A 23458-nucleotide genomic window follows, 5' to 3' on the forward strand; every position below is an offset into this window, starting at 1 on the left:
TGAGCCGCTCTCGCCTTCATGTAAAGGATCCATTGTACTATTCAAAGAGGATAAAAGTAGTTTTCTCGTTGCCCTGGCCATTGTTTATTCCTCAACCTACAACCAACAGAAGACACTAATAACTGATAATGATCAATTATATCAGCTAACTGATCATTTGTCTAATTGATCATTCTGGGACCATGGGATGGGCAAACTGTTCTATTAAATAATTCTACCCTTTGTAGCCATACTTAGTTGAAACTGCAATTCCTTCCTCTACCTTCTTTTGACATTTTCTACTGGAGATCAAGAAAAGACCAGGGATCATCAACTTGCATTTACATAGCGCCTTAAAGATGAAAATGTCACAATGCAGCTGTGGACTTGACAATGTTGGGAAGAAGTGAGGGGGAAGACACACACAGTCAGAGGACCAAAACACCTGGCAGGGAGTATAGGTGGAAGCAGGCTGCAAGGCTGTTAAAGGCTTTTGGTGCCAGTAGAGGTTAACAACGATGGGGTTGATAGGTGAGCAGGATTCAGTGCAGAACAAAATATGTAAAGTTAAGTTTTAGTTGAATAAAGAGAGACATCATTGAATAACTGCTCAGATAGAATCTTATGGCCTTACAAGATATAAATGGAGCCCCAGAGATGTGGAGCAGAAAGATTGCCAAGGTTCATAGGAACAGGAGAAACAGGTCTTAATGTCCTTAAGACTGTGAGATAAATATTGCTGTTTTGTATTGTAATAAATGTTACAGAACTCCTACAAATTCATATTACACTTTTTTGTTCCATGTAATCAAAACACTCTTGTGTTACTAAAATCCTTTTTTATAAGAGATTGAAGATAGAATACCTCAGAAGTTAGTACAGTGAAACCTGTAAATTATGGACACTTCAGGGACTGGCATCAGCTGACTTTTTTTTGCAGGCGCCTTTATTTTGAAACCTGTCATTGTATGTACTGTGTGTAAAAAAAAAAGAAAAACACCGGCATTCATAGCACTAGAGAAACTAGTCTATCCATGTGATAGAGCCGTGCAAACATTCAACCTCCAGGTGGAATTTATGGTGTTCATGTGCAATTTAGTCCGTGCTTCAGCTCCTCCTACTGAGATATTCATTTGTTTATTTCCTCTATCTGTCTCTCTGACTTTACTTGTTATAGCAAAATTTCATTTATGGCGTGCACAATCCACATTGCAGTAATCGCCAAAATTTGTCCAGCTTTGCTTGGTGCAAGAAAAGATTATTGGCTAAAAAAAAATTTCTTTCAGCTTCAAACGCTGCAGAGTGAAAACACCACCCTCAGGCGGCAGGTCACTACGAATATCTATCAAGTTCCCAACAGTTCAGAATACCCAGGTCCCTCCAATCCTTCGTCCTTAAAACGGCGCCCGTCTGCACGTGGCAGCCGGCCTATGTCCATGTATGAGACTGGCTCTGGTCAGAAACCCTATCTCCCAATTGGGGACGTCACATACCCAGAGGACAGTATTGCAGGACTTCAACCCTTCCCTCAACACGTAAGTAAATCGCCGTCAGCTCTGGTAAGCAACTTGTGCTTTATTTTTCTCCTTTTCCTCTTTGTCCTAAGTTCTGATTTTCTTTTCTAGCTTGCAAAATGCTATCTTGTGGTTTTTTTGTCATTTTCTTGTTTTACTCCTTTTTATTGCAAAGCTTTTTTTTAATTATTGAAAAATGCCTAATTGAATATAAATGACCCCATTGCATGTTAGCCTTTAAACCTTGTTCCTTTCAATGTTGTTATTCCAAGACTGTTGTGCTAACATCATCATTATACTTGAATTGGAAAGGAATAAGGCCTAAAAGACCTTCACCTAAACTTTTTAACTTTATTTGACCAAATGTTAATAGTGGAAGAAAGAAAATGCCAGCTAGGAGCACTAGGTGGCATACCAGTATTGTACAGGTCAGGCAGCATGTGCGGAGAAAACACCAGGTTGATGCCGCTTCATTAGAACTATTCTGATGAAGGGTCGTTGATCTGAAACAGTAATTCCCTTTCTCTCCACAGGTGCTGCCTGACCTGCCAAATGCTTTCAGCATTTTCTGTTTTTGTTTCATATTTCCAGCATCTGCAGTATTTTGCTTTTGTACAAGTATTGTACATTGAGCTAAATCATGAAGATCCTATTAATTCTGTTCTTGAAACAAGCAGGTTATTTTGGCAGTTCAAAGTTTCAGCTCCTCCACGATGGTTCAGTTTGTGTATGCACCATGAGGGCAGTGTCGAGTAAATAAGACCAGGCATATCTCTGATTCTATGCCTGGTCTGTGCAAAGTTAGTTATCTCAGCCATCAGTTGGAAAGGTGGAACCCAACTGTGTACCTCAGCTGGAGAGGTTTGCTACTCCTGACCGACATTGAGTCAGCATGTTGCAAACTGTACACTGCTTGGTAGATCAGAACTGAATTGGGCTTGGCTGTGGTGCTTTCTATAGATACTTGATACATGGACAGTGATAATTTGAGCAAGGGTTTTGAATCTTTGTCTTCAGAAGGGAAGAGATGGAAAGGGAGAAAGCCGGCATAAGAAAAATAGTCAAACTTGCACAACTTTGTTTTTAACAATTTAAAATCTTTGAAAATTAAAGCCCTCCTAAAATAAGAACTGTGTATTTAATTACCTTTTTAAACAACCTGATGACACTTTATCATTGAGACTGTTTAGTTTCTCCAGTTTATATAAACATCAGTGTAAAACCTCACTTAATATAACTTAATATAATAAACTTAACTATTGCAAAATATTTTTTCCAGTTCTGGCAGGTAGTTGCACCATTATGAAAAGATAGCATTTGAAGGTTTACAGTCCTGTAGGTGTTACTTTTATTGACAGTCCTGTTCATTTCACGAATGTTGCAGGTTGAATCCCCTCTGTGATCTTGTGTTCTGTTAAACGCACTACACTATTGTGCAAATAGGGAAAGCAATATAGTTGTTGGTACTTTTACTCTTTTTTGCATAGTATAATACATTTGTCATTTTTGAATCTTCAGATATTAAGTTTTATAAAAGCATTCCATTGTTTGTTATTTAGACTGGATGGGGGCTGGTAGGGGCGGTTAGCTTTTTAAAAATGGATTGAGAAAACTGCTTTTATCCAGGCATTGCATTGGGGAATATTGGATTACACTATTCCTTTGATGAGGAAGAACATCTGTAATAGGTTATATAATAAGAAAAATCGTTACCCTAAATGGAATTATGCTAAATCTGGATTATGCCTAATTTGTTTGCCATCCAGGTTGGGTTTGAGATTGGAATATTCATCCCATACTACAAATTTTTCCACAGGCTTTGTATAAGAATGATGTGGGTTACACTAAACTTCAATAAGCTACAAAATTATTTGGGTTCAAATACAGAATAACCTGGCATTTAGCATCATTAGAATTTTTACTTGATGAAATTCGATACAGAATCTTAAAACCTCCAGCACAGGAGGAGGCCATTGGCCCATCCTATCTGCCAGCTCTTTGAAAGAGCTAACCAATTAGTTGCACTCCCCTGTTCTTTAACCCCAGTCCTGCAAATTTTTCTTTTTCACATTTAGATTGGGGTAAAATTTTTTTTGTTTCATTAAAAATGCACACATCTTATGCTTTATATTTAATTGCCTTTAAGTTTATAAAATGAAACCTTTCATTGGTAGCCCAGGGTAATATTTGGTTACCACAGGCAATTTGTTCCAAACAACACTGAGGTCCTAATGTTTGAACTGAACCAGACTGAACTGGAGGTAAATGGGTCATTGACTAAATACATCCTCCTGATTATTTTTTAGTTCCTAAAATCCCGGCCAGCTGAAAATCACCAAAATGTGTCATTCTTAGTCATTAACTTAATTTCAAGAGTAACATGCAGAATTTTGTTTTCACTGTGAAGTCTTGTTGCTTTTAAATGTCAACTTGTTGATTTATTTTGTTTGTAGGTATGCCAAGTAAAAGCCATAAAACCTGAATTGTACTAAATGTGATTCTTGAATGTGTTGAAAGAATATTTTGTAAAATAGTTGTAGTATTTTTACATCCTCTGCCCTTCAAATGTGCTAATTTAATCTAAAGACATTGTTACACAATTTGAATTTCCTTGCTTTGTTAATTTGTCATAGATGTACATGCTTTTTTTGAGATCATAAGCATTCTCACAGTAATGGGAAGTCTGCCCTCCTTGGATTTGTTATGCTTAGTGCTCCTGTGGTTTTTTGAGATGTTTTGTTTTAAATAGATGAACAAGCATTTTGTTTTTTATTCATCTCAACGTAATGACTCATTTTAAAATAATCCATTCATTAAGTTTTTGTTATTCCAAAAGGTACAAATTAAGTGCACTCAGATCAGCCTGTCTACTACCTCCACATTGTCTGCATGCAGCTGATCATTCTAAAGAGGATATTTGTATCAGAATTTCTACAGTTTCTGATTGTTTCGTTGGTTTTCATTTTGTTCTTTGAAATCACTGTTCAGGAACAACCATTTTGTATAGAATCCTACCTTCGGTTACAGCATGACTTTCCCCATCAATTACATTATAAAGCCAACCATGATGATGCCACAGGATGTTTTTCGACCCTGTTTCTAACCAAACAAAACAGGGAAGAAATCAATAGATGCCAGTAAATGGGGCTTCATATATCTTTTAAGAGCTTTGAGTTAATTCAGAGGAATATACTTCACTTGAGTACATTTGATGGGCAGAACTTTGGTTGGATGACTACTAATTTTTATGCAATATTTAATATTTTAATTGGCAAAGTGTTCATATCACTTTTGCAATATTACAAATTCTGCAGGTAACCATACCAAATAAGGCAGCCTATTCAGTTAAAGTGAGTTTTGTTCACTGTGTTTTAAAAATGGTTTGCAATTATAGTTTTTTTAAAACCCAGCGAAAACATTCAGTTAAAGTCTCTGTATAAAACCTTGGCATACCTATATTTATAATTCGGTTTACAATTCGTGTAGTCGCTCTTTTGTTGTGTTTTTCTTATGTTTAATTTTTGCCCGAGTGTTTCTTCTTTCCCCTTTCAGATTGGGAGGAGTGCCTTTGTGACCTCCTCTTCATCTTTACCTTCCTTCCCTTCCACGCTTTCCTGGTCCCGGGATGAGAACACCCGAAGGGTTAAGTACCTTCTCAGTTGGTCTGTACATAGGAGGAGGCGGTGACCATCTGCAGTGCCTGTTGCTGCCTCTTTCCCACCTTTTTGCCCTATTTCCTTTCCTTCAACTCTGCATGAATAGTCACTTTCACTGGAGTTTCCTTCACCCACTGCATACTCTGATTATTCTTCTCTGCCTTTCATTTTTATTTTTCAGTTTATTAATCCTGCTTGCTCCCAAACCACAGGTCGCAATGCACACCAAGCTTAATTATCCTTTCAGCCATCAAAGCTTGACCCTTTGCTACAGCACAGGTATTAGATCTCCATTCAAGAGATATTGTCATGCTGCCCTGATGTTTAGTGGGTGAATTCACTCCACTGTGTTGTATTGAGCATATAGAGCAGGCATGTCACAGGTTCGATCTCTGGTCTCTTGTTGAATTAGTTAATTTCAGCTAGAGTACAACTGGCCTCCACCTGGGATAGGAAATGGATCTAAAGGGCCTGAGATCCTGTTTATTAACTGGCATATGTATTTTTATGGGGGTGAGCGTGTTGGGTGATGACTGGATTTAAGCTCAGCTATGATGCAGGCAAATCACCTGCAGACACTCTGCCTGAGTTCATATGTGAAGAATGGCCACTTGGGCAAGGTACTGAAGCGCTACTTGAGCCCATGGAGCCATACACCACATTCAAGAAGGGATGTGAGAAATTTGAATAAGAAACTTTCAGTATAATTATAGTGGCTATAATTTTTTCTTCCCAATTTTCTCCCCTCCTCGCTCCTGCAGGCACTGATTCCTTGATGTCGTATGATTCCATGAGCACTGGTCGCTTTTTAGTACCTCATATGGCCATTTTACATGTGTAAGCCTTGACGTTGAACATTGGCAAGCATCGCAGCCAAATCAATCCTGTCATTACCCAAAGTCCACACTTCAAACATGGATCGCTGGATATTGATCAGAAGCAAGAACCTTAGCTGGTACCAAATCCAGACACTGAGGACACTTATAGCACCCAAACTCCATGCTGGCTGAGATCAGCTAAATCATAGTTCAGGGTTAGAACGGGCATGATCTGAGTTTATATGTCTCTCTACGCACTGGATTAACACACACAGCCATCAGAGGAGCCCAGCTGTAATGGTTTACTCTTGCAAAGAGTGATGCAAAGGGGGAAATAACATTGAGTCATTTATACCAAATATTCTAATTTGGCAATTGATGGCTAAGTTTGAAAGGATAATGTGTGTTTTAAAAAAAAAGTAAAGGATATGTTCCTGGTGGCATACATGTGACATTCTGAAATTAAAAATTAAAACATATTGTCTTAAATTAATGCAGGGTACAGATTTTCTGTGTTCAACATTCCTTTTCCACCCCCATAATCTAACTTGGAAAATCTGATGTGCTTTTTCAATGGGTTAAAATTAAAACAAAAAATTCCATTTTCTATTGCAATGCTACGTAGTGTATGCATATATGTGAATTGGGATCTTCACGCAACTTGGTTGCTGTACCATGAGGTGAAAGCTTTCAGAAGAAGATCACAGTTGACTTCAAAAGCTTGCTCCATTTTCTAATTATGCTTTCATCACTAAGGAGTTTTTGGACTTCAGTATTGCTTTAAATGAACTGTGACTGGCTGCTGGTGGAACAGAAGGAGCCCTTAAAATAGTGCCAATTATTTATCTACCAAAGATTTCATGGTCCAGTAGCCTAGTCGTGGTGATTGTGGCATCTTAAACCAGAGGGGTAACCATCATCTGTGCTGGCCTTATGCAATGCTCCATTCCAATATGGGAAGAGCCTTGTAGCAATTGAGTTGCCATTGGCTACAGGGATCCCCTATACTCTCCAAGCAGATGCCTGGATGAGCTAATTTTTTTGTTAAAATCTAATCTATCTAGACAATCGTTCTTGGGCAGCCTATTACTGTAAAGATGGTACCAGCCACAGTTTCATTAGCATTCTGCCTTGAGCATGGTCTGATTTATCTCACATTGTAGCATGTATTCACTCTTAAGTCTACTGGTTTTAAAACTAAAATAAACTTTCTTCTTCCAAAGTCAGATTGTCCATTTTTTAAAAATGAATTACTTGAATGGAAAGCTGATTCATGTTAAATGTTTTTCTGTCATGTGCTAGAACAATGTGTTACTTACGAACTGCTAATTTTGTTGAATTTCTTAATTGAGTTTCAAATAAAATTTTGCTATATACAAACCTAAGAGAAATATGGATACACTTAAGTGACTGGTAGTCCAGCTATAAATATCTTCGTTTAACTGTATCTTTCTCTTCAAAAAGATTGTTTGAATTCAACTGGAATGAGAAGATTACTTGCATTTATAAAAAAAACTGATTAAAATAACATCTGTCATAATTAGGAGGGTCTAAACTAATTATACAAATAAGAAGTGAGGGTTAAAATATGAGACACAATTCTTAAAATTGGCTCTCTCACGAGCGCAATGTAATCTTCAAGCTGGGCATTTTTTTTAACCTTGCCCACTTGCCCCCCCACCGTCCCCCAGTCTTTAGAATCTCCTGCAGTCCTCTGTGATATCTGTGCTCCTCCAGTTTGGATCCTTGAGCACCCCAATTTTAATTGCTTTACAGTTAGCAACTGTGCCTTTAGCTGCCAAGGCCCTAAGCTCTGAAGTTACCCTCCTTTCCTCCTTTAAGAAGCTCTTTAAAATCTACATCTGCTCAAATATCTCTTGATGTGGTTCAGTGTCAAATTTTGTTTAATAACACTCCTCTGAAGTCCCTTGGGATGTTTTACTTTGTTAAAATTGCCAAATAAATGCAAGTTGTTGATGTTGTCCAGTTGCTGCATTTTTGGCCTTCGTTGTCTCAAGTTCATAAGAATCTGCTTTTACTGGGGATCATTTGTGCTTTGTAACTGCAATGCATAACCTTTATTGGGACATTTTCTGTTGAGAAATATACTACTTTCAAACACTTTCTCTAGATTATGGTGTACACAATAGACCCATGGAGTGCAACGAAAAATCATGGTAGGCACAAGAAGCAAAGACTCCCTTTTATCACACTACCTTCCTTCTTTCTCTTTCCCCCCACAACCCCTCACGTCAAAATATGTTCAAATTGCAACGCAGCAAAACTTGGTTCAAAAGACTTGCAAATAATTTTGTTTCAAATTTATAATTTGGGAATGACAAATGGCGTTCTTTTTAAGCATAAATGCAATTGCTTTAATATTGATTAATTATTAACCCTGGCTGCATTTTTTGTGTTACTGACATCAAACATTTTGCATTTTCTTTTTAGTTTCTGTCTGAATCAAGATTGACAACTATTAGGTGATATACAATCTATTTGAACACTTGAGGAGTTACTATGCTTTTTGTATCTTGGGATCTGTTTTAACTTCTTTAGGCATCAAAGCTTGAGAAACAGAACAGCATGCCGGACAGTGACTACGATAACACAGCAACCGACTTGGAACCAGATGAGGCTGGGTATGAATTAAGTATAGCACAATAAGGCACAGAGAAGGTCCGCACGATTGCCTATATAGAATTCAAAATGGCTTAGAAATAATGTCCAAACCCCATGTGTTACTGCTTTGAAATTCACCCTCTGAATAATAATCTTCATAATTTAATAGCTATGGTAATTGAGTTGAAGGACAGCTTCTTGGGATGTGTTTGGGGTGGGTATAATGAATGCATTTATGAAGTACCCATATGAATCATACTGCAAAGATATGAATTTTCGGCTTTTAGTCTAGAGGGAAATTCCATTGAATCACTAATAGCACTTGCCACAAGATCTTTTGGCTCGGTGTCCATTTAATAATTTTTAAAAATAGAATATGTTCAGAACATATGGTATCCAGAAGGTGACACAACGTTAAAATGAGAATGGAGTTCTGATAACAAGTAAAAATGTACAGTGGCTTAAGCTACTAATTGTCAAATGTCTGAAATAATGGTGGATACACATTTTTATCTTGTGTTGTCTAGGTTTCCCTCTGTTTCCATTTATATATTTTTTAACCTTATTATTATAGTGTGGTGTGTTGTATCAGTGCCATAGGCTGTCAGTTTGCATGCATTTATCAGTAAATTAAGTTCTAGGTTGTGATCTGAGAGCAACAGTTGGAGACTCGGCTGCATCCCATTGGAAAAGGAGAGAGAATCTGAGGAAGTGGTATCCTGTGATTTACTATTCTTGTATGCTTCTTCAAATTTAGTGATATTGATTGAAGCCTGAGGCATCACCTTGCCACCTACAAGACTAGGAAGGAACAGAGTAGAAAATCTGCCTTTTGTTTTTATTCAGAGAGAGCAGCATCTGGATATATTTACTCACAACAATGGCTAAACAATATTTTTGGGCAAGCTATTTCCTTAATGATGGTGGTTAAACATTACTCTGGATTGATTTCAGCGCTGGAATGTTTTCAAGAGAGAATTTTATGGAAATAAAGATGATGTACTTAGTGTGAAGATACCAGTAGAATGTCACTCATGCGGCTGTTAAAGACAGAAGTAAAGCGCATTTTTAGGAAAAGATTGTTAGTACTTTACAGAATTATCTTCAGCCTGGTTAAGCACTTCTAAAAGCTATCACTCCTATATAATGCAGCTATTACGTTTTGAAGTAGCCTGGAATAAAAATGACCCAATTTCCATGCCTCCAGAGCAGGAAACACCCTCTCAGAATGTATTTATTTGCTGTCTTGGAAAGACTAAGCAGTGTTGCTGGCAAGGCTAAAGGTTTAACATTGGAGGCCTGTATGGACTGCTGTCTTGACATCTAGGAAAGGTCCAGGCCCAGTATGAAATGATGCAGCATTAAACTGAACAGGATCATACTATTCATAATATAAATGGAATGATGTTATTCTTTTGAAACAAGTTTTTGAATCTTACTTTTCACCCAAAAATTATTGAGAGTAATTTTAACATTGAAAGGTGATCAGTATATTTGAGTTCCTACCTGTAGGAGGACAGTATAATTCTCAATTAAAATAAATTACCTGTTTGTTTCTTTTTGCCTAATGTAAGCTCTTGCCGAAAGGGTAAGCTAAAAAGCATAGGACGGCATGAAGAGAACCTTGTGCTGGAGCTAGACAATCCAGATGCAGAACCAGATTCCACACTGCCAAGCACAGAGGATGTAATTCGGAAAACAGAACAAATCACCAAAAACATTCAGGAGCTGCTGCGAGCTGCACAGGAAAACAAGCATGACAGGTAAAACTTTATTTTTTAGTTTTTATTTTGTATGGATTTTTTATGCACCAGTAGCATGCGAGGTTAACCAGATGGTAGAGACATGGAGATGGATGTCGCAAAGTGTACATGTGGGTGCTATTACATTATCTACAGATGATGTTGATGAAAAGGCAGAGGGGGCCAATGATGTCCTTGGGAACACAGGTTATAATGGGTCGAGAATGAGAAGAGCTTTACTCGGGGTACTCTGACTGTGATCATATAGGTAAGAGTGGAACCAAGTGGGAGCAATCCCAGTGAGCTGGACTGCAGAGATGTTGGAGAACAATGTCTGTGGTCAACCATATCAAAGGCTGCTAAGAGGTCAAGGGGAGAGAATGTACCAGAGTCACAGAGGATGTTATCTGTGAATTTAATTGGCTCCATTCGGATCCTACGTCAGGGCAGAAATTTAATTGCAGAGATTCAAATGGAATTGTAGGAAAGGTGGGCAAGGATTTGGGAGGCAACAATCCATTCAAGGACATTTGAGAGGAAAGCGAGGTTGGAGATGGGGCAGTAAGACACAAGGGGTCATCAGTGGTCTTTTTGAGGAGATAGGGTGGAGGGATGGTGTGATGGATGATGATGATGATGGTGATGGCCACCACCAACAGAAAGGTCACTTGCATCTTATCAGCCGGGACTGGATTTGAACCTAGATCCCAGAGTGAATGCAGTGTCTTCCCCACCGTGCCATCCTGTTCTTTGATTTTTTTTAGTTGAGATATTTGTGAGTATCACAAGACTGTAACCAAATCAGTATGTTTGTATAATGGCACAAGTTAATGTTACTTGACCCTTTAGGATTTGGCTGTAGTCTAAGCATCTCCTATGTATCTTGTAAATCATTGTGAAAATTGAAGTTTTTAAAATTCATTCCCGGGATGTGGGCATTTTGCTTGTGTGAATGCAGTATCTAAGTTTCAACTCCGTGATCCCACTAGATGTATTTTGTGATTTGACAGCTCTCTAAATAGTACAACGGGATATTTTTGCAACTTACAGTATTAGGAGCTATTATTGTCATCATACCTCCCTTTAATCATCCAGTTCTGTGCACAATTGTTGTTTTATGAATTTCTTTGCTTTGTGTTTTTTTTCCCAATTTTCTTCCCCCTCCTTTGCTGGAGGTGCTGATTAGTGTTAATAAGCCCAGCAGTACTGACAGCCATCCAGTACTTTGCCCAAATGAACATTTTTTGTGCATTGTTCTTCTTTTCAAACTTTGTGGTGTTTTGGGCTTTAGGCTTAAACTTTCACTTGGGCCTTTCAACATTATTTTTAATAAAATGTTCGCATGAATCCAAACACCAATTTGATTGCAGAAAACCACCACAACTGAGCCTGATACTGGCATGCATTTGCAGTTCTAGCACAGGCATGTATCTGTTTACTTCTCCTCACTTCTTTCCTGAAAGTGATGCCTCCTTGCTGAGTTGTGCTACCACAGTCCGCTTCTATTGCCTCACCCAAGTGACCATTATTCATATCTCAATCGTGTAAGTGAGAATTGTTTAGAAATTTGACCACCAAAGCCAAGCCAGATGCTGCCCACAGGCGCACATACTCCAGCAGAGATCACTGGATACTTATCAGGAAGGGGAATTTCCTCCCCCCTAAGGGTTGAACCTGAGACCTCATGGACGCTCATTCATCTGGTCACTAGATAATCTTGCTGAGCCATTAGGCAAGCTCTATGGATAAATTTTCTTTTCTGTTCTTTTTGGCCCAGGAATGCAGAAGTAACTATAGGTATCCCCACAGCACACCCCAACTAAGATCAATGTAGCCAGGGTTCAAACCTAGGATTGTCCTGGTTTATGTGGCTTATTTCCACACCATATTGGACATTTATGCACTAACTCATCAAAAAATATCAAGAGTCTTCATGATATCAGAGAATACTGACTTGGAGGACTTACTGAACCCAATAGGCTGAGGAAACTAAATTATTAGTTTCAGCTAAACATGTGATACTCTATTTTTGGCACAAAAAGCGTGTGCATAAACTAGCATTCTAGCCCCTCCTATATTAGATGCCCATCCTTTCTTCCTGGAATTTGTTCTGTCCCATAAAGTCGACTAACTGAGCAATGATATGAAAAGTCTGTAATGTGTTTACATGCAGCCATAGATGTGTTTTGATCCGTTGCAGTGTCCTTTTTTCAGAAGTCTACATTCACCATTCTCATTCGTTATTAAAGCAGTTTAAGAAACATTCAAACAAAATGGAAAAATAAAAAGGAAATAGGTCTGAATCCAGAACTAACTTTGCAGTATGTATGTGGATATATTGGAATTGTCGGACTAGTGTGCATTCTGCTATTTGCTAGTCCACACTGTTTTCATTTGAAGTCTTTCATTTTGATTTCATTCCACTTGTAGTTTGATTTCATTTGTGCAATCACTTCTTTCTTTTTCTCTCCCTTTCTCTTCCCTTTCTGCTTCCGATCCTTATTTTTCCCTCCGTTCCAGCAGACAGATTGAACGGGAGAGCCTGCGCAAATTCAGGCACAGCCTTGGCTGTTTCAGTACATTGGTTCTGCGCGCCGACAAAACTTCCCTTCAGCCTCTGACCCTGCAGCAGCAGCCTGACCCTGCCACCTGGTACTCTGACCTCTGTCTCTGCCTCCCAGGCACTCCATCTTTTCTCTTCTTCCCTGCATGATTGTCACTGCGGTTTGTTAACAGAAGTAATGAGTCTAGTGGAAAGAAAATAAAATCCAGTGGCTGCTACAGAAATGGTGCACACAAACTTAACAATGGCCAGAAATTGCAAAATAATTAGTTTCTTGCATTTGCAAATAAGTTGGCAATACATTAAAAATTGTAACTGTTATATGCATTATAATGGATAAAAAGGTAGCCTCTTTGGCTTTAGCTTTCCACTGGTTCAGTTCATAAGTTCAGTGCATAGAATGTAACGAGCCATGCAAAAAGAAAGTTCCAGAGCTAGGTCTCTGGTCTGTACTGACTTAGCTTATCTCAGTTAAAATGGTTACCAGGGCTCTGAGCAAGCAAGAAACAAAAGCAGCCATGATATTCACCCCTAATTGCATCCAGTGGCCTCTGCTAGGAAGTGTCTATGTGTGAATGTCAGGTGAGGACAGAATAGGATTTAGCTGTGATGTCCTTGAGAACTGATGTCACTGTCGAAGTTAAAAATGGCTACTTCTGTGAAGTGACAGTGTATGCCAAGAGGTGTTTTTTTACATGAACACTTTTGGCTGTTGGTTACTGTTGATCAAAGTGATTTATTTCCACTATGGATCACGTGTTGTCATGGAGTGTGCCTTCAATGTGTTGGTATTGCCTGTTCACCAGACACCCATGTGGCCAACTCTCCAAAATCAAAAATGAGTCACCAAAATCCTTTTGTTACGGGAGTAGCCTCTGAAAACCATACAGTAGTTTTGTGACTTCCTAGAAACAAGACCTGCCACTTAATTTAAAAGTGTGCACCTCCCTGATGACTTAGTGGGTAAATGGACTGTCTGGTATGGTATTGAATCATACAGAATTGGAAAATCCCAGGTTGGATCCCGTCTGTGTTAAGTTATCTCATCTCAGCCATGATAACGTTAGGAGTCCTTCAACTGACCTCTTGCCCACTTAGGGGAAGGGGGCAATATCAACCAGTGTTCAGCGTACATGCTGGATACATCACAAGTGGATGTCAGATGAGAAAATGATCAATGCTCCTTTGCCAAATAGCTTCCTATACTTTATTCATACTTGCACATGAAGAATGGCTACATGAGTGAAGTGTTGCAGGGACCCAACAGCATTATTTTGTATTTTATGGGGGGAAGAAAAGGAGTAAAATCCTCACGTAAAATAACACATATTTCATTGTTCCTAGAATAAACAGTTAGATTTATTTAAATTAATTTTACAATGTATGTAACTCTTGCCAATCATTAGTATCCCTCCTAACATTTTCCAAATGTTGACATCATGAGTAATTACCAGCACTACTCAGAATATAGATGCTTTTGGATTGACCATTTAATGCACTGCTTACCTATATCCTGTGCTGGTATCATTTTTTTAGTTCAAAAGCCGAAGGACTGTTTAACCTACTAGCTGTGATTGTGATTAGTTTTGCCTTCTGGGAGAGATGCCAAGTAAATGGAATGAAAGTTGATTGATTCCAATGTGGCCTATACTGAGTCAAATCCCTCTTGCTGGATGACATGAAACTTGTGTGGAATTCTGCTGCTGTTTTCTCCATTGCATGAGTTGAGGCTAAAGATTGGATTTGGGTGAACAGGGTAGTGATTTCAGAAATCAATTGCAAAAATTAATGGAAAACCGTTCAGGTCAGAATCAGTACATTTCACTTCTTTGACACCCTATTGTTTAAAAAACTTGAACTTTTCATCAGCCCTCTGTGTCTGTTTACCAAGTCCACTCTCATTACATATAGGGGTGGTGAAGTTGGGCTTTTGATTTATTTCGTTCTTTGCTACAGATTTTACATTTCCCTGTACCAATTGTTGTAGACTTGTCACTTCACCATTTTTTACCAAATCAATTAAAAAAATTTTTTGCATTTGTTCGTGAGATGTTGGTGTCGCTGGCTAGGCCAGCATTTATTGCCATCTCTAATTGCCCTTGTTCAGAGGGTATTTAAGAGTCAACCACATTGTTGGTTGAAGTCGCTTGTAGGCCAGACCAGGTAAGGACTGCAGATTTCCTTCTCTAAAGGACATCAGTGAACCAGATGGGTTTTTACGACAGTTGGCAATGGTTTCATGGTCATATCAGACTTTTAATTTCAGATTTCTGTTGAATTCAGATTTCACCATCTGCCATGTAGGATTCAAACCCAAGTCCCCAGAGCATTAACCTGGGCCCCTGGAACACTAGTCCAGTGATAATACCATTATGCCACTCAAAAAGTTCAAAACATTGCTAATTCCTGGTCTCCCAGGAAGAAGTGTCCACTGCTTCATGTCCACAGCCCTTTCCATGGTGAAATCCTGGTGTCTTAGCCAGGCTGTTCAGATGGCACCGAGTGAAGGCCAAGTGCTCCTCCCCAGGGGGAGGCAAATCAGCCTATTCCATTATGGTATGCTGGTTTTACAGCAGTACGTAGAAGTCACCTATCCATCTATTTGGCTAGAGAATGGTGAATGTCTAAAGGGAAAAGTGGAGAAAAGTTTATTTTATCAAGCTCAAATTCATCACAAATATTAAACAACAGTTAACTAATCAGACAAATTAATTTTGATGCATAATTTTTATTTGTAATATATTTTGTTCCTACAACTCTTAGTGCAATCACTTACATTGACACTGAACTGCAAATTGATTATCTGCTATCTTCAGGATGGTTATTTGGCTGAGGTATCATAAGGTTATTGGTAGTTGTATCAAATGAACTCCAACAAAGTGTTAATCATGCATTTAGGAGAGAAAGTTGATAGAGATGTAGGAAAATATTGTTCTGCTTCAGTTGATGGTTATGCCCTATTACTGGGATAATGTCATGCATATCTTACAATATTTTGTGAGAGATTTTTAACTGAGTTAGATTTTAATGTTGCACAGGTGAGCCTGGTTTAAGTTAACCCTAAGAAAGTTGATTCCATAAGGGGTCTTAGCTGGGATACGGATGGGAGGAGTAGATGTGGTCGAGCATTTTCATGTTGGAATATGGTTCTGTGGGATCTGGTAGCTTGAAGAACTGTCCATTCTTCATGTGAATCTAGGATACAAGCATTGACAAGGGAAGGGCATCGCAAGCATGCTTAATCCTGTCCTCACCTGACGTACAAAAATGAAAACTATCCAGCAAATGTGAGTGGATAGCAATCTAGAACTCTCACCAAAGAACACTCAGACCAGTTGTAATGTCCCAACGATTGCCCTGGGTGAGATCGACTAACTCTACACAGTCTTGTATATTGGGACCAAACTGACCATACAATGGAAGTGTCGCACATCGAGTCATTTACTCACCAAGCTTTTAGAGAACCCAATACCACTGTTAGCAGAAGAGGTTTAAAAGTATGTGAATGTTCATCCTAATTAGAAAGTGGATATTGATACAAAGTCCATTGCCACAATTTCAGCAAATATATATCACAGAGGCAATGCCCAAACTTTCTACCTTCATGTACCATTCAGGTGGATATATCATGGGGTCTTGTCCACAAGTTTAAATCAACGTTCCTATAATTTAAGCTATAGGTACTAACAATGTTCTCATCCTAAGATTTATCCACCAGTAAGGCAACAGCATTAAGAACAGCCATTTCCAAACCTCCAGATGTACAAAATTCAATCAGTACAGACCATTTATTAAGAAATTTAAGCACAATTAAACGTGTATGAGGTGGGCTTTGTGGGCCCGTTTATCAGCACTTGAGGGCCAGATTGGACACCCTGCCGTAGAGAATCATTGGCATTGCATGTCCCATCTCAATCCCTGGTATAATTTGTTCAGTGGCATACTATTAGTGTAGACTTGCTTGAATGTTGCTTTAACTCCAATCACACACCAGTATATTAATTGAGTGATTAATGGTTTCTCTTTTTCCCCTTTTCCCTCTGCTGTTTTACTATTTCACCCATTAGCTTTATGCCCTGCTCGGAAAGGATACATGTTGCTGTAGCTGAGATGGCAGCTCTTTTCCCAAAGGTGAGTCATTTTTTAAAAAATGTTTGGTTTCCTTGTTTTCTTTGAACAAAAACCTTGTATTTCAACTGATGTCAAGTTTGTGTGAAACTGTGAATTTCTCCAATATAGAAAATAAGAAAATTAAGTTATTGGATCAAAAAGGTTAAAGTGTTCATTAATTCTAAAAAGTTAAGTCTTCAAGCAAGCAAAATGTTTGGTTTGAAGACAGAAGCTGCTAGTTCAGGTTGGAAAGGAAAAGAGTAGCATGAGTCTAGTGAAGGCTGTGGAAAGTTGGGGATCTGAAAGGTCACTCATTCCATCCCTTTAGGATGTTGTAGGACAACCTGTATATACTATATCTACTGTCTCCTGGTGAGAGCTCATATTACTGTTTATAAGTGGCTCCACAATGTCACACCTGGCAATGAAAATACTGAACAAAGACAACCTTCTTTGGCAAGCTCATTGATCTGATACGAAGCCAGGAAAGTCTGCAAATAGTTCAGAGTACCTTTAGTGGTTGACCTGCCGGCATGACTACTAATCAAACATGGAGTGACAAATCTGCGACTGGGAGTTGATACTGCTCCCACTTGGCACCAGGTAAATCCTGCAAGCTAATGCCTTGATTGATAGGCTGGTTTTGACAGTAAAGCAGTGACAAATTTACTGGTGCTCTGTCTAGTAGGCTGTGTGGCTGTAGTCTAGTTGATTAAATTCCAGAACTACTGCTGCCAACTTGTCCTCTGGATTTAGGTTAGTGTGATGTCTTTCTTAGAGGAGAATGTACTCTCCACAGAAAAGGAAAATATGCAAATGTTGAAATCAAAACAAAATGCTGGAAATACTCAGCAGATCAAGGAACGCATGTAGAGGGAGAAACAGAATTATCATTTCAGGTTGATGACCTTTCATCTAAACTGGAAAATATTAGAGATGCAAGAGCTTTTGAGTAAGTACAGAGGCAAGGGAAGAAAGAACAAGAGGGAATGTCCGTGATAGGGTGGAAGGAAGGGCAGATTAAATGACAAAATGGATAATGGTGCAAGCCAAAAGAGGGTGATAATAGGACAAGAAAATATACAAAAGATGGATCTAGAGGAGCTGAAAATGACATAACCAGGATCATGGCCAGCAATTGATGTCTGAAGAAATGGGAGCAGTAGTTATGATCTGAAATTGTTGAATTCAAGTGTCAAGTCCAGAAGTCTGTAAAATGCCTAGTTGCAAAATATGGTGCTGTTGACTGAACTTCATTAGGGCAGTTTAAGAGGCCAAGGACACAGAGGTCAGAGTGAGAATGGGGTGGTGAATTCAAATGACAGTCAACTGGAAGCTCTAAGTCACACTTGCAAGCTGAACGGAGTTGTTCTGCAAAGTAATCAACATATCTGCATTTGGTTTCCCCACTGTAGGAGATTGTATCATGAACAGCAAGTTCAGTAGACCAATTTCAATTAAGTCCAACTCCTACCCATTCCGCCCCCCACCTACACTTCTTTCCTTGTCTCTGTAATTGCTTAAAACCTGATACCTGTTCTAACTTTTTCCAATTCTAATGAAAGGTCATCGACCTGAAACGTTAATATGATCGCTACCTGTGTGTACTTCTTCATAACTTGGTGTGGAGATTCTTAAATATGGTCAATAATTTCTGTGCATATCAGAAACCCAACTGTTCAAAATAAAGTTATTATATATCCCAGTATTGTGTCAGATTTTCTATTTTTCTTGTCATATTCTCTGGACTTTGAAAACAATGGCCAACATTTTCCAGCCCTGCCGTGGCTGACCTGCTGCGGAGGATGCGGTGGCCCAGCCAAAAGTCAATCGACTTTCGGTGGGACCGGACGACCCCAAGCGGCGGGTGGGGCAGGAAAATCCTGTAGAGTGTATATTTTTCTCGTGTGGATGGTAACAAATAAAGAATGCTTCTCTCTGTGTAGAAACCTCGTTCAGAGATGGTTCGGGCTTCACTGAGGCTATTAACTTCGAGCGCGTACAGACTCCAATCAGAATGCAAGAAAGCACTGCCTGCAGAGCCCAGTCCCGTAACTGACATCCAACTGGTGACACAGCAAGTGATCCAGTGTGCATATGATATTGCCAAGGCAGCCAAACAACTTGTTACTATAACAACAAAAGAAAACAACAACTAACTAGTTTTTTTCTTTTTTATTTACAACATTTTTTTATATAAAAGAAAACTGTTCTGGATATGTACCAGAATTTCTCTGGGCTTTCTGTCAGTATTATGTTTGCATGCTTTTTAATAACGTTATTTACAATTTTTGAATATTAAAATAATCTTCCTTCTGCCTATATGTTTGCAGCAGAGTTATATTATTTTTTCTGGGTGCTATTTTCATTGTTTGACCTCCATATCCACTGGCAAGATATTGCTCTCTGGGAGTTAAAGCAGGCAGACAACAATTGGTTAGAATTGTGCATATAACTGAAGTGTAGTGATAAGAGCAGAAATATGTAGAAACTTAAACTGCCTTTCTTCCGCCGTTATAAAGGTCAGCAGTATTTCCTAAATAATGCAAAGTCAGGGGAAATATTGTTTAAAGATGCTGCATTGGCTGTGGGGGAGGCGGTGGAGAAAGTTTTTTTATTCACCAAAGCTATAAATAAGATTTTAATTATTGAGAAAACTTGTTAATGGTACAAGACCCTTAGTGAGGGAAATAAACTCAAGTTGCAATGGATATGGTAAAGGGCAGGGAAAATCAGTACGTATTGGATAGGTGATGTCAAACTTGGGCTTAGAAAGTCTTCAGATTGTATAAAGGAGAGGGATTAAAATCGGCTATTAGGCTGCAGTTGAAGGGCTGCAATGCTAAACTACCTGCGGTTATGAAAGTGACCAGAAATTTTAGCTGAAACCAAAAGACTGAAAGGTATTGCTGAGCACTTGTTTTTTTCTTAATCGAGTGGAGAAACTTGAAATGAGTATTACCTGAAGTGGAAATAAAACTGCAGGACTATGGGGAAAGACCAAGGGGAGTGGGACTAATTAGGTAGCACAGATACAATGGGCTGGATTGTTCAGCACAGAAGCAGACCATTCAAAAAGTTATGAAATATTACAGAGAATAGGTCCATATTTATTTAGCTTTAGTAAGTGAGCTACATCAAATTTTTTAAAAAGTCACGTTTTCTACTTTGCTCTGTCAGCAGGGAATTGTCTGAGTTCTTTATAATGACATACTGTTTTTAGTTTTTCTTAGTGCTTCAAAAGAGCATTACAATATCTTAAATAATAGCTAATGAATTCTCTTGTACGTAAATAGTTTTAACCAAGCTCCTTCGTCCAGCCACATGCACAAATTTTAAACCAGGGGCTGTATAAATCAGTAAAATCAGATTGGTCAAAGTGTAATTGATTTAAAAGCTATACTAATCATTGTTTTATGCAAATTGTATCTCAATATTACAGCTTGTGAGCTACATGACTGACAGCATTGTATTTATGCAATGTATAACCAACCCTTAAGATTAATTATGCCTTTTCTGTGGAAGATATTTTGCATTTTCGTGTCTTGTTCGTGTATGCAGAAGCTATTTATCATCAATCCTTTGCCTGTTGTTGTACAGCATTTTTGGTCAGTTAATTCTAAGGAAGATCATTTACTTTTCATTGCTAAACCTTTAATGTTAACAAATTTGTGAAATGGTCGGTAAATTGTAGTGAAACTTATAATCTAATACTTTTTGCATTAAATTCCCATTTCTGTGAAACTGTCTCTCTCAGTCAGCTGCAGTGTTTAGAACCCTTCAGGCATGGGTTTTTACCCTGTTGATGTAGAACCCATAACAGACGAGACTAGCACAACCTCGTTTGGCCTGGTGCAGCTATGACTTCCAATTCTCCTTGATGGTAAATGAATTAGCAGATGGAGGAATGGTGAAGTTACCAAATTTTTATGCAAGTGATTTTGAAATGGTTAAACTGGGCATCCCAGTCAACTTTGTATTGATGATTGAATCACACCTAGACTAATGCAATGCAAAATATGGTGTGGATTTGAACTGGCAGGACCAGTCCAGAAGTGCACTTCCTGCCAGCAACTCAGAGTGTCATTGCTAGCAGCTATGAAGGGGTAGGGGGGGAGGTGGTCAGGGTGGGAAACTTCCCAGGTCATTATAATCGTTTGTAAAGGAGAAAATGTAGAGAGAGAAAGTAATGAGAACATTTAATGAAGAAGGGGTTAATCACAATTGCGTCAATTTTTTCCTGAGCATAGTGATGGCAGAGTCGATGTTTATGAACTTCTGGTTAGGTTCTAAGTGGGAGAATGGAAAAGTCAGTAAGATGATGTAGATCGGTTAGTAGTTGTGATTGAGGTAAGTGGATTAGTATATTCTTGCAGGTTGTACTCAGGATCTTTTTATTTTGAACATGAAAAATGAAGGGAAAGATTATTTTCAGGTGAGGGTGGGTTTTGTGGTACTGTATTGCAATATGAATTAGTAATTAAATGTTCCTTATAAATGACTACACAGGAATTGGCACCACCAAACTACAGCATGAAATCTAGGCACCAATGTAGTTCTGGGATGAAATTTGACAGATTTGTTCCAGTGCAAGTCTCTTTTCTCTGTTCTAGAAACTAGCAGCCTTTGAATGGGGGGGCATATTAAGAGATTTTTTTTTCTCTTTTCTCTCCCAGAATGAGTGAATCCCCTACATACCTTTGCACTGTACCTGTCATGTGGCTCTTCCTATGTAATATTTGTGTCACTTTCAGCAGCTAATGGTATTTCGAAACCAACTAAGCATGGAACCGTGTACAGTTTGTAATGATGTGTTTATTCTTTATTAAATACATTACATGATGTACATACAGTATCCGTGGGATTCTTTATTTTCTTCCTGTAGTCCACTCGTTCTTTAGACTTTTATTTACTGTAACTTACACAAAACTAGATCAATATTAATGATGTGTCTGTGTATATTTAAATATTTCAAATTAGATCATATAACACTTCTTTATTTGTTTAGCTTCTTTGTAATAAAATGTCCCAAGGTGCTTCACAGGAACATTATAAAACAAAGGATGACACCAAGCCTCATGAGATATTAGGTCAGATGACCAAAAGCTTGATTAAAGATGTAAATTTCAAGGAGGAAAGCGAGGTGGAGAGGTGTAGGCAGGGAATTCTAGAGCGTAAGGTCTGGGCAGCTGAAGGCATGGCCATCAATGATGAAGTAATTAAAATTGGGAATGTTCAAGAGGCTAGAATTAAATGAGCACATATCTTGAATGATTGTGGGGCTGGAGGACATTGGGGCGGGTGAGGCCATGGAAGGATTAAAAACAAGGATGAGGATTTTCAAATGAAGATGTTATTGTTTGCCCTAGAGTAAATGTAAGTAGCTGGGAATGCTCCTGACTCCCTTAAAGGAGGTGGTGGCGTAGTGGTATTGCCACCAGACTAATAATCCAGAGAAACAAAAATACCTGGAAAAACTCAGCAGGTCTGACAGCATCTGCGGAGAGGAACACAGTTAACGTTTCGAGTCCATATGACTCTTCAACAGAACTAAGGAAATATAGAAAAGAGGTGAAATATAAGCTGGTTTTAAGGGAGGGGTGGGACATGTCTAGGCTTTTTGTCTTGCACTCAACAGGACACTTGCAAGAATACCAATACATGAGGGAGAAAACAATTTATACTATGTGAAGAGAGTGCTGATTGGTTGGCAAGTGGCATTGCCATGGAGAATGCACCACTGATGGTTACTGACAGCTAACTGCCAAGCATTGTTTGACTGGTCAAGGCATTGGCCTGAGGAATGATTCAGCGAAAAAGGCAGTCACTTATTTTGTTTAGCTGAAACAGGCACAATGTATTTACATGTTCTTTCTGTCTGCGAAGAACACAGCCCTGTGTATTAATATATGTAGCTTCCAGTACAAGCAAATGTGCCACACTGAGAGCCTGATTGACAACCTTAAATTTGTTGTCAGACTAATTCTTAGCACATTGGACAACATTTGCTAAATAATCCTCAATCACGGAATCATATCTAATGTTGGACACTCTGTTTTGAGTTTTGCAAGCACGGGTTGGTCGGGTACAGTCTGTACCCTGCCCATTGCAAACAGTGGCTGGGAACATGCTGTTTGATCCCAACCATCAGTCTTTGGGACGTACGGCCTACATACCTAGCATCACATTGGCACTGAAATTCAAATACCACATTATCAAATAGTATGTCCCAGCCGCTGTTCGCAACGAGCAGGATATAGACGGTTACCAACCAGCCCTGCTTGCAAAACTCAAAACACAGTGTCCAACATTAGATGTGATTCTGTGATTGCACAACATTTGCTAAATAATTCTCAGTGTGCTAAGAATTACACTGACAACCAATTTAAGATTGTCAATCGGACTCGCAGTGTGGCACATTTGCGTGTATTGGAAGCTGCATATATTAATACAT

General features: G+C 38.7%; 1 protein-coding gene across 11 annotated transcripts in view; it reads left to right on the plus strand.

Moving 5' to 3' along the window:
- git2a (G protein-coupled receptor kinase interacting ArfGAP 2a) overlaps positions 1 to 21850 on the plus strand; it is a 76330-nt gene extending 54480 nt beyond the window's left edge. For 2 of the 11 annotated variants that reach the window (XM_078554398.1, XM_078554399.1), the window contains exons 15-19: positions 1266 to 1514; positions 8527 to 8609; positions 10164 to 10352; positions 16962 to 17025; positions 18951 to 21850. In XM_078554398.1, coding sequence (XP_078410524.1) covers positions 1266 to 1514; positions 8527 to 8609; positions 10164 to 10352; positions 16962 to 17025; positions 18951 to 19163 — 798 coding nt within the window. In that variant the 3' untranslated portion in view covers positions 19164 to 21850. Of the gene's footprint in view, positions 1 to 1265; positions 1515 to 5045; positions 5136 to 5910; positions 7190 to 8526; positions 8610 to 10163; positions 10353 to 12851; positions 12984 to 16961; positions 17026 to 18950 lie in introns of those variants that run through there. The other 9 variants (XM_078554400.1, XM_078554402.1, XM_078554403.1 and 6 more) reach the window with 6 other exon arrangements.
- The last annotated feature ends 1608 nt before the right edge of the window (positions 21851 to 23458 follow it).

Source organism: Cetorhinus maximus, chromosome 12 (assembly GCF_964194155.1).
Source record: "Cetorhinus maximus chromosome 12, sCetMax3.hap1.1, whole genome shotgun sequence".
NCBI lineage: Eukaryota > Metazoa > Chordata > Chondrichthyes > Lamniformes > Cetorhinidae > Cetorhinus > Cetorhinus maximus.